This window comes from Mus musculus, chromosome Y, assembly GCF_000001635.26.
Source record: "Mus musculus strain C57BL/6J chromosome Y, GRCm38.p6 C57BL/6J".
NCBI classification, from domain to species: domain Eukaryota; kingdom Metazoa; phylum Chordata; class Mammalia; order Rodentia; family Muridae; genus Mus; species Mus musculus.
Window position 1 is genome coordinate 1,286,657 of NC_000087.7, and position 12,834 is coordinate 1,299,490.

The following is a 12,834-nucleotide window of genomic DNA, read 5'->3' on the forward strand; positions in this document are numbered from 1 at the left end:
GCACGACTCTCTCGTCAATTCGTACAACGTGGAGCCACTATTTAACTGCCGGTGGTATTTCTTCTTCTTTAACTAGAGTTTAAGTAACGGGATTTAACCCCACCGCTGCTGCTGTCCAAAGATTATCTAAACTTGGAACTTTCTTCAGTTGAAGGATCTTAAGCATACCAGTCAGTTTAATTATCCGGCTTCCCACCAGCTTTCCTTTTTTCTAATAGCTCCTTTCTATTTCCTTTTCAGGTGCGAGAATAGAAATTTTACTAAAATTAGCCTTTACTAATATAACCTTACTAATTTTTGGAAGCTTCACAAAAAATAAAAGGTATAAATGGTAGTCTCTGCTGAACTATTCTAGGTTTCCTAGTTCTATTAGTGAAAACAAGGAGATTTCTTTTGGCTGAGAAAACAATAAAAATTATACAGATGATGGTATAGGTTTCAGCCCACTCATTTAGGTTACTTTTCTAGTCCCTAAGACTGGCTGAACTGTGTTTTTACATACCTTGGGTTGTGGAATTGTGAATAATTTTCTTGGTTACACAAAGAATTATAAATGTTTGAAGCACATGTAACAGAATTGTCTGTTTAGTTTACAAGTGATAGTAGGGAGTTTCAGTGCGCAAAAATAGAAAATATACATAGTTTTAATGCCTCAACCCTTTTCACTTTGTACATTTCAGGTAGAGGAGGAAATTAATTTCATATGACTTTACTATAAAGAAATCAACAGCTATGACACACTATTTACAAGTACTTTCTCCTTTCTAACAAAACTGGAGATTAATGCAAATTTTGTATCATCCCCTAAAGAGTTTCTTGCTGTCAATATTCAAATTGCTGCATCCACGAACTCCCCCCCCCCCCCCCAAGATAGGGTCTCAATGTACTGCCCTGGCTGTCATAGACCAGGCTGGTCTCAGATCCATAGAGATCTCCCTGACTCTGATTCTCAAGTGCTGGGATTAAAGGCATTGCCATTATGCCTGGCTATTACCACTTCTAAGATTTTTGTTTGAGTTTATTTTATTTTTATTAAACATCTCTTTCATTTTCCTTTTTTCCTTTTATTAGATATTTTCATTATTTACTTTTCAAATGTTATCCCCTTTCCTGGTTTCCCCTCTGAAACCCCTTCTCACCCCCCCCCCCAAACCCCACCCCCACCCCCATTCCTGTCCCTGGCATTTCCCTATACTGGGGCATAGAACCTTCACAGGACCAAGGTCCTTTCCTCACATTTATGACTGACTAGGCCATCCTCTGCTACATATCTTGCTGGAGCCATGAGTTCCACCATGTCTGCTCTTTGGTGGGTGGTTTAATCCCTGGGATTTCTAGGGTCTGGTCGTCTGGTTGGTTCATAATGTTGGGGCTTCAAATCCCTTTGGCTCCTTGGGTACTTTTTCTAGCTCCTTCATTGGGGACGCTGTGTTCAGTCCAATGGTAGGCTGAGAGAATCCACTTTTGTATTTGTCAGGCACTGGCAGAGCCTCTCAGGAGACAGCTATATCAGGATTCTGTCAGCAAGCTCTTGTTGGCACCCACAATAGTGTCTGGGTTTGGTGACTGTACATTGGATGGATCTCCAGGTGGGGCAGTCACTAAATGGCCTTTTCTTCAGTCTCTGCTCCACACGTTGTCTCTGTATTTGCTCCTGTATTTTGTTCCCACTTCTAAAAAGGATCGAAGTATCCACACTTTTGTCTTTCATCTTTATGAGTTTCATGTGGTCTGTGAATTGCATCTTGGGTATTCTGAACTTTTGGGTTAACATACACTTATCAGTGAGTACATATCATTTGTGTTCTTTTGTGACAGGGTTACCTTACTCAGGATGATATTTTCTAGTTCCATCCATTTGCCTAAGAATTTCATGAGGTCATTGTTTTTAACTCCTGAGTAGTACTCCATTGTGTAAATGTCCCATATTTTCTGTATCCATTCCTCTTTTGAGGGACATCTGGGTTCTTTTCAGCTTCTGGGTATTATAAATAAGGCTGCTATGAACATAGTGGAGCATGTGCCCTTATTACATGTTGGAGCATCTTCTGGGTATGTGCCTAGGAGTGTATTGCTGGATCTTCAAATAGTACTAACTCCAGTTTTCTGAAGAACCTCCAAACTCATATTCAGAGTGGTTGTACCAGCTTGTACTATCACCAACAATGGAGGAGTGTTCCTCTTTCTCCACAACCTTGCCAGCATCTGCTGTCACCTGAGTTTTTGAACTTAGCCAGTCTGACTGGTGTGAGGTGGAATCTCAGGGTTGTTTTGATTTGCATTTCCCTGATGACTAAGTATGTCGAACATTTCTTTAGGTCCTTCTCAGCCATTTAACATCCCTCAGTTGTGCATATTAAGTTTAGCTCTCAACTCCATTTTTTAAAAAATAGAGTTATTTGGTTCTCTGGAGTCTAACTTTTTGAGTTCTTTTTATTTATTGGATATTAGCCCTCTATTCGATGTTTGGTAAAGATCTTTTCCCAATCTGTTGGTTGCTGTTTTATCCTAGTACAATATCTTTTGCCTTACAGAAGCTTTGCAATTTTATGAGGTCCCATTTGGTCGACAAGCTATTGGTGTTCTGTTCAGGAACTTTTCCCCTGTGCCCATATGTTATCTTCCCCACTTTCTCTTCTATTAGTTTCAGTGTATCTGGTTTTATGTGGAGTTTCTTGATCCACTTGTACTTGAGCTTTGTACAAGGACATAAGAATGGATCAATGTGCATTCTTCTACATGCTGACCACTGGTTGAACCAGCACCATTTGTTGAAAATGTGTCCATTTTCCACTGGGAGGTTTTAGCTTCTTTGGGGTTCATTTCTGAATCTTCAATTCTATTCCATTGATCAACCTGCCTGTTTTTTCACCAATACATACAGTTTTGGTCACTATTGCTCTTTAATACAGCTCGAGGTCAGGGATGACGATTCCCCTAGAAATTACTTTATTGTTGAGAATAGTTTCTGCTATTTTGGGTTTCTGTTATTCCATATGCATTTGCAAATTGCTCTTTCTAGCTCTATGAAGAATTGAATTGGAATTTTGATGGGGATTGCATTGAATCTGTAGATTGCTTCTGATAAGATGGCTATCTTTTTTACTGTTTCCCAACAACAACAACAACAACAACAACAACAACAACAACAACAACAACGCCAGATGAATTTAGTGCAGAATTCTATCAGACCTTCATAGAAGATCTAATACCAATACTCTTCAAACTATTCCACAAAATAGAAACAGACAGAACACTACCCAATTCATTCTATGAAGAAGGCACAGTTATGCTTATACCTAAACCACACAAAGACCCAACAAAGAAAGAGAACTTCAGACCAATTTCACATATGACTATCTATGCAAATATACTCAATTAAATTCTCGAAAACTGAATCCAAGAACATATCAAAACAATCATCCATCATGATTAAGTAGGTGTCATCACAGGGATGCAGCGATGGTTCAATATATAGAAACCTATCAACGTAATCCACTATAAACAAACTCAAAGATAAAAACAACATGATCATCTCACTAGATGCTGAGAAAGCATTTAACAAAATTCAGCATCCTTTCATGTTAAAAGTCTTGGAAAGATCAGGAATTCAAGGTTCATACCTAAACATGATAAAAGCAATATCCAGCAACCCAGTAGCCTACATCAAACTGAATTGAGAGAAACTTGAAATAATCTCAGTAAAATCAGGGAGTAGGCAAGGCTGCCCACTCTCTCCCTATCTATTCAACATAGTACTTAAAGTTCTAGCCAGAGTAATTAGAAAACAAAAGGAGATCAAAGGGATACAAATTGGAAAGAAAGAAGTCAAAATATCACTATTTGCAGATGATAGTATATATAAGTGACCCTAAAAATTCCACCAGAGAACTCCTAAACCTGTTAAATAACTTCAGCAAAGTGGATGGATACACAATTAACTCAAACAAATCAATAGCCTTCCTCTACTCAAAGGATAAATAGGCTGAGAAAGAAATTAGGCAAACAACACCCTGAACAATAGTCACAAATAATATAAAATACTTTGGTGTGACTCTAATCATTCAAGTGAAAGATCTGTATGACAAGAACTTCAGTTCTCTGAAGAAAGAAATCAAAGATCTCAGAAGATGGAACGATCTCCCATGCTCATGGATTGGAGGGATTAATATAGTAAAAATGGCTTTTTCTAAAAACAAACAAACACACAAACAAACAAACAAACAAACAAACAAAAAACGCCTGCTTAGTTCTGAATATAAGGGACATTGTGACACAGTTTCCATCATCTGGAAAAACTGGAAGCAGAAGAACACCAAGAGCATGGATTTTGACAACCCAGTGTACAGAAGCATTGACTTCAATGGAGGCAACAAAAAGATGCTCATTTTCTCCACTGACTTCCTGAGTCACCTTTTTGGTGTAGCTGTATTTGAGGACAAGGTATTCTGGACAGGTCTGGAGAATGAGGCCATTTTCAGTGCAAATTGGCTCAATGGCTTGGAGATCTCCATCCTGGCTGAGAGCCTCAATAACGCACATGACATTGTAATCTTCCATAAGCTGAAGCAGCCAAAGGCTGCAGATGCCTGTGAACTGAATGCTCAGCCCAAAGGCGACTGTGAATACCTGTAACTTCCTGCTCCTCAGATTTCCAGTCACTCTCCCAAGTACACATTTGCCTGTCCTGACACAATGTGGCAGGGACCAGACATGAAGAGATGCTACTGAGCACAACTACAACCTTAGCATCTGCCATGACAAGGACAGTACCTGCTACCACAAGAGCCCCTGGGACAACCATCCACAATCCTACCTACCAGATCCACAGTACAGAGACACCAAGCCAAACAGCTGCTGTCCCACACTCGGTTAACGTCCCTAGGACTTCCCCTATCAGCCCATCTACCCTGAGCCCTGCAACCAGCAACCACTCTCAGCACTATGGGAATGAGTCAGCCAGATGGGTTCAACTATCATTGGGGGCATTGTGTCCATAGTGGTAATAGCCATGCTGTGTATGAGCAGGTACCTTATCTGGAGAAACTGGAAGCAGAACAACATGAATTTTTACAACCCAGTGTACAGGAAAACAATGGAAGAGGAAGAGGAAGCAGAAGAGGAAGATGAACTTAACATAGAGAGGACAGCTCAGATTGGCCATGCCTACCTCTCAACTGGCATTAAGTCTTGAAGATGATGGACTGCCCTGAGGATGGGCCCACCTATTTTGTGCCTCATGGAGTTTAGTCCTATGCACTACTCTTTCTGGATGGTGTATGATTGGATGAATGCCACTCCTTCCTTCCTTCCTTCCTTCCCTCCTTCCTTCCTTCCTTCCTTCCTTCCTTCCTTCCTTCCTTCCTTCCTTCCTTCCTTCCTTCCTTCCTTCCCTCCCTCCCTCCCTCCCTCCCTCCCTCCCTCCCTCCCTCCCTCCCTCCCTCCCTCCCTGTCTCTTAAATCCAATAGAATTTATTTCTCAATGCAGAAACACACAAAACATAAAAAAAATCAGGACAGCATCAACCCACTGAAAATGATCAATTCCACAGTAACAGATTCCAGTAAAAACAAGTTAGATAAAACTCAGATAAAGAGAGTAAGGCAGTAATTATAAAAGCATGCAATGAAACAGAACACACGAGTGAACTCTGGAATGAATTCAAGAAAAAAAAAAGAGCAGGTGCTGGGGAAGAGTGGAGAGATGAACCTTTATAAGCTGCTGCTTAGAATTGTAAATTACCCAGTATGAAAATGAGTATGGAGGTACTAGCACATGACTTATGGTTATATATCTGAAGGCATGTAAGTCCTTGTGCATCCATGTTTACTGAAGTCTATCCACAACAGCCTACTTATGGAATCAGCCTAGATGTCCATCAACAAATAATAGATAAAATATGATATTCATTCCACATAATACAGTTTTATTCAGCCATAAAGAATAAAATTATTTTGTTCATAGGAAAATGGATATCATTGTAAATTATCACATTAAGAAAAATAAGGCAGACTAAAAAAGATTAGTATTATGTTTTCTTTCATTTGTAGATTATAGAGTTTATATAGAAACATATATCACACACACACAGACACACAGAAACTGAGACACATATTCACACATAGACACACAAACACACAAAGACACACAGACACACACACACTGAGACACACACACACTGAGACACATATACACACACAGACACATAGACACACAAGCACACAAAGACACACACACACACACACACACACACACGGGATGGCAGGGAGAGGTGACATGAAAGGAGAAGTAGAACTGTGGAGAAAGAAAAGGGAATCCTGGAGAGAGGGCTAGATGTGGTCAAAGTATATGATTTACTCATGAATGCCATTTATATATATGGGTCTCTCTCTCTGTGTGTGATGTTTTTAAAATTTATGCTGTGGAAAGGTAACCACAAAGTTATGATCAACTGCAAACATCCAAAGGATGTGAAAGTTTTTTATGTATAATATTTTATATACTCTCTAACTGGTTGCACTACCCATGAAGAATTCATGGGACAGCCACAGCTGATTGACTAACATGATGCACATAACCAAAAGGGGCCAATGGTACAAACTTTAGTCATCATTTCAATGCAGCATTGTCTTAGTTAGGGTTTCTATTCCTGCACAAACATTATGACCAAGAAGCAAGTTGGGGAGGAAAGGGTTTATTCAGCTTACATTTCCATACTGCTGTTCATCACCAAAGGAAGTCAGGACTGGAACTCAAGCAGGTCAGAAAGCAGGAGCTGATGCAGAGGCCATGGAAGGGTGTTATTTACTGGCTTGCTCCCCCTGCTCTCTTAATAGAACCCAAGACTACCAGCCCAGAGATGGTCCCACCCACAAGGGGCCATTCCCCCTTGATTACTAACTGAGAAAATGCCTTACAGTTGGATCTCATAGAGGCATTTCCTCAACTGAAGCTCCTTTTTCTGTGATAACTCCAACTGTATCAAGTTGACACAAAAACTAGCCAGTACAAGTATTTACAGAGGATGTTTGACTTGAGAGCTTTTTTAGATTTGAGGAGCTTGATTTTTTTTGTAAATAATATTATGCTTGGTGGCTATCCATCAACATAAGTATAAAAAGAAACAACACTTCAACTCTCTTCCCCATTTAGATTATTAACATATTTCAAAAGTAAGGTTAGATCTATAATTTAGAGAAGTGAGAGTATTTTTTGTATGATTGGCCCATTGCACAGACCCTGTGTTTATGTGTGTGTCTCTGTGAGAGAGAGAGAGAGAGAAAATACATAAAAGCAGTTATTTTAAAACAGTCCACAAGAGGGGTATCTAGGTTTCAGAGACATTTCAGAAACTTTGCTCAGAAAGCAGATGCTACAGTTTGTGCAGACATGTTGTAAAAAAGGTAGATCTTCACCTCTGGCTACTCCTGAGGTCCCAATGAGCCAGCAAAAAGCTTTTCAGTTCCTCTTTGGCTCTCATGATGCCCACCTAGGCTTTCTGGTCAGTGTACAGATTCTGTATAGTGCTATAAGCCCTCATGAGCTCAAGATAGCAGAGTCCTTCTTTCAAAACTCAGCAGCTGGTGAGGAGGTCAACTTCAGTAAAATTTCTCTGAAGCACCTGAGGCTGAACCTTTGTGTGTTAAAAGACCTCTTCACAGGGGTTGCCTAAGACCATCAGAAAACACATATTTACATTATGATTCATAACAGTAGCAAAAATTATGAGGTAGAAAGGAAAATAATTTTATGGCTGGGGGTCAATACAACATGAGGAACTGTATTAAAGTTTTTGAAGCATTAAGAACGTTGAAAACCATTCCTCTAGAGCCAAATGATCACATTTCTCAGGTTCCCAAGTTTATTGTGTGGACTGACTCAAGCACTGAACATCTGAGTCATGTGAGTGAGGAAAAAGAATTTGGAATAGGTTTGGTTACATCTATTTCTCATCCCCTTATTTTCCACCATTTCCCGTACACAGGCGAAACATTTTAAATAATGTTTGCTACCACTGTATGTTCAAACTGGATAAGACTAAGTCCACAAAGGTGACTACGTCCAAATTTATATTCTGGGGAAATACTATGTGATATTATAGCATATTGGGGATGTTTCCACGCAAGGATTTGTTTCTCTGCTTTATAAATAAAAGGAAAAACTCAGGAATGTGATGCCTATGTCCAAGAACTTAGAGTATTTATAAGTGCACATGTATAAGCAGAGATACTTGGGATTTGGAGTTATGTGACAGGGGAAGTGAAAAGGGGAAGCCAACCTTCAAATCAGTAAGGGACCTACTGAGACACTCTTAGGCAAGGTAACCTGGAAAGGATACTCTCTAACCTGTTGAACTGGCTACAGATTGTGCAGTATGCTCTAGGTTTCTGATGAGGTAGGTTTTTGGCAATTCAGTGTCTTCAAGTTATTTCTTCTGTTATTCCTATCAGTTCAACAAGTTAGACTTTGGTGGCATGCTTATTTCTGTGTTCTGTAGGTTTTTATCTACAGTGAGCCCATGTTTGTTCTCAACTTCTCAGGAATAGTGTCATAAAATACTGAGCTTTTACCTGTAACTTTTCCCTTGCAAAACAAAGTGCTGCTAATACTAAAAATGACACCAAAGAAGTTAAACAGAATACTGTATAGATGTAGCCTATTGACTACAAGTTGAAAGAGTGATTAAGCAATAAATGGACTATAAACAGAAATCATATATCTTATATATTAATGGAGTTTTCTCTTAGCTCATGGTCTGCCCATGGACTGCCCATGTAGACCTTAGAAAATAGTATTATTAAATAACAGAGCAGATAGACATGGCAGTGTTCTACGGAAATCATTATGGCAAACTAAATTAGAAAAACCTGACATTCTTTACAGGAATTCTTTATCAGACAGAAAATGACTGGAACTGGCATTTATATACACAGGTGGTTATCTCATCATAAAACTAAAGCAATCCAGTAGGGTGAATGTGGATATATTTCTTTCTGTACATCATGGAAAAATACCAAGAATCATTTGTATTACAGAACACAGCAGAAAAATGCCTATGACCATGAACAGAGGGGGTAATGTAATGAAAATACTTATCATAGAGCAACAACATTACAATCAATAAAAGTTGGGCTTTGCATACTCAAATACTGTTTCAATATATTAGTAGCAAATTTGACAATAATTTGCATTTTTAGACTAAGAAAAAGACTTTATAGCTCATTCTGACTAACAATGGGCCAAGAAATATATCAAATGTGCTTATCACATTACAGGTTACAGGGTCAGCCCTAAAGACTATGGGCATTTAAAGGTATCACTGTGAAAGGTGAAATTAGTATCTGTGTAAAATGCTTATTAACTAATTTAGTTCTCATGCCTTTTTTCTTTTACAATAGAACTATTATTAATAAGAATTCATTATATAAATGTAAGATGATTACGTAAGGAAATTTAAATAGTACTGATATCCTGTTTTCTTTTAACAGGACAAATTTTTATATCTACAAAAGCTAAACATATCTGAAATGAAGTCAGTGTAAAACCAAAGTATGCTCTGCATAGACCAAATGTGTAGTATTAAAAAAATATGTAGTTTTAAAAAATAACAAAACAACAGAGAATGATTTTTCTTAAATTATATTTGTGAATCCAGCAAAATAATTTCTAGAACACAAACAGAAATATATTAATTCAGGTTGTATTGCTTGTAAGAATATTTGTATTTTAGAGAGCTTCCAAAGTACGACACATATTAAAATTACTACTTAAAAATACTATTAATTTTGTCTCTTGTTGGGAGCCGCCCCCACATTCGCCGTCACAAGATGGCGCTGACATCCTGTGTTCTAAGTGGTAAACAAATAATCTGCGCATGTGCCAAGGGTATTTTACCACTACATGTACTCTGCCTTTCCCGTGACGTCAACTCGGCCATGGGCTGCAGCCAATCAGGGAGTGATGCGTCCTAGGCGGAGGATAATTCTCCTAAATAGGGACGGGGTTTCGTTTTCGTTTTGGGGGCTTTCGTTTTTGGGCTTGGGGGCTTGCGCTCCTGCTCCTGAAGATGTAAGCAATAAAGTTTTGCCGCAGAAGATTCTGGTTTGTTGTGTTCTTCCTGGCCGGTCGTGAGAACGCGTTTAAGAGTCTCTGTAACTCCTTTCATGGGTATTTTAAGACGAAAGGATGGACTATCCAGATAATACCCCACCCGGAGATCCATCACATAATCAGCCACCAAACCCAGACACTATTCCATATGCCAGCAAGATTTTGCTGAAGGGACCCTGATATAGCTGTCTCGTATGAGGATATTCCAGTGCCTGGCAAACACAGAAGTGGATGATCAGTCATCTATAAGATGGAACACAGGGCCCCCAATGGAGAAGCTAGAGAAAGTACCCAAGGAACTAAAGGGGTCTGCAACACTATGGGTGGAAGAAAAATAAGAACTAACCAGTATCCCCCAGAGCTTGTGTCCCTAGTCGGCCATCAGTGGAAAGAGAGGTCTTGCAAACTTTATATGCCCCAGTACAGGGAACACCAGGGCCAAGAGGTGGGAGTGGGTGGGTAGGGGAGTGGGGGAGGGTACGGGGGACTTTTGGGATAGCATTTGAAATGTATATAAAGAAAATATCTAATAAAAATAAATAAAAATACTATTAATTTGAGAATGTCTGAGAATGTTAAGTTTGAAATGTTTCAATATATTCTCAGAATTATTTTTATTAAGTAGTTACTATATTTACTAAGCCTTCTATCTAACAATAACAGTTTTGGAGAGTGGACAAAGAAAAATGGTAAGTGTTGCTGCCAAGTAATATTGATAATTACTAGAAAATAAGCCAGATATATTGGAAAATGACATTTCAAAATGTTGTGGATTCTGATATCCATTTAATTCACAATACTGCAGAGAAAAGTCTTCAAAGCTTAACCTAATAAATTCTACCAAAATCTATTTCTCTGCCTGCCTGCCTGTCTATCTTCTATTATACTTCTACACATTCTGGTATGGAAAAAAAAGTTGTGTATTTGTTGTCACTCTCTTGAGAATGAGAATTAATAGTCAAAAATCTCTATTGTACATTTATCTTCCATTTGTGTATTAGTATTGGGCATAGTACTACCAGAGGATCCCGCAATACGTCTCCTGGGCATATATCCAGAAGATGTCCCAACCGGTAAGAAGAACACATGCTCCACTATGTTCATAGCAGCCTTGTTTATAATAGCCAGAAGCTGGAAAGAACCCAGATGCCCCTCAACAGAGGAATTGATACAGAAAATGTGGTACATTTACACAATGGAGTACTACTCAGCTATTAAAAAGAATGAATTTATGAAATTCCTAGGCAAATGGATGGACCTGGAGGGCATCATCCTGAGTGAGGTAACCCAATCACAAAGGAACTCGCACAATATGTACTCACTGATAAGTGGATATTAGCCCAGAAACTTAGGATACCCAAGATATAAGATACAACTTGCCAAATGCATGAAATTCAAGAAGAACGAAGACCAAAGTGTGGACACTTTACCCTTTCTTAGAAATGGGAACAAAACACCCATGGAAGGAGTTACAGAGACAAAATTTGGAGCTGTGACGAAAGGATGGACCATCTAGTGATTGCCATATGCAGGGATCCATCCCATAATCAGCTTCCAAATGCTGACACCTTTGCATACACTAACAAGATTTTGCTGAAAGGACCCAGATATAGCTGTCTCTTGTGAGACTATGCTGGGGCCTAGCAAACACAGAAGTGGATGCTCACAGTCAGCTATTGGATGGATCACAGGGCCCCCAATGGAGGAGCTAGAGAAAGTATCCAAGGAGCTAAAGGGATCTGCAACCATATAGGTGGAACAACATTCTGAACTAACCAGTACCCCGGAGCTCTTGACTCTAGCTGCATATGTATGAAAAGATGGCCTAGTCGGCCATCACTGGAAAGAGAGGCCCATTGGACTTGCAAACTTTATATGCCCCAGTACAGGGGAACGCCAGGGCCAAAAAGGGGGAGTGGGTGGGTAGGGGATTGGAGGGGTGGGTATGGGGGACCTTTGGGATAGCATTGAAAATGTAAACGAGGAAAATACCTAATAATAATAAAAAAAAAGAATTAAACACCATACATATTTCACTGCAGGTCATGTATATAACCACAGTAAATTACACAGCATATACTTTTCACTCAGGTTTGTTTGGCAAATATTTATAGTTTTAAATACTAACCAAGTATAGAAAAAATTTTTTAATATAAGACCAGAATATATAGATACAAAACACCAGATAATTACTTGTGTTACTGATCTTTTATTAGACATGAAGATATTTCTTCATTGCTTTCATGAGTTTCTTGTGGTTTATCATTTTTCTGAGGGTTATTCAAGTGATGTGATGCTGGACCTGAAAACGGCTGTTCAGGTACATAATTCTAGGAGGGTGAAAGAATATCTCCAGGTTAAACTTTTCAAAAATTACAATTAAAATTTAAAGCATATGCTCAAGTTTTATAAAGTAGATTAAAATGTTATTAAAACTTGGTATTTCTTTAAATAATTTTTTTCATGTAGCTGTTAAGAAACAAACTGATTCCTATGTTAAAGTCAGTACCATCTGAGAAAACAAGTATATACAAACCTTTGAGCAAATTATCTTTGAGCTATATTTGTAGAGAGAAAGAACAGGCAAAAGCATGTAAGAATATTCATCTCTAACTCTGATAACAGTAGTGTCACTCCAGAGCCAGGACCAGGTAAAAAGTATAGTTTCCAGAGCTACCATGGTATCTCTTGCAGACTTAGTAGAGATGCTTTTTTGTCAAACA

The 12,834-nt window shown here is 38.8% G+C and overlaps 1 protein-coding gene and 1 pseudogene across 1 annotated transcript in view; one reads left to right on the plus strand and one right to left on the minus strand.

The window, feature by feature from the left end:
* Window positions 4,351-8,165, plus strand: Gm5377 (predicted gene 5377; annotated as a pseudogene).
* The window catches only part of Usp9y (ubiquitin specific peptidase 9, Y chromosome), a 160,822-nt gene continuing 160,292 nt past the window's right edge, over window positions 12,305-12,834 (minus strand). The window contains exon 47 of the mRNA NM_148943.2: window positions 12,305-12,441. Within this exon, the coding sequence (NP_683745.2) occupies window positions 12,310-12,441 (132 nt within the window). The 3' untranslated portion in view covers window positions 12,305-12,309. The remainder of the gene's footprint in view (window positions 12,442-12,834) is intronic.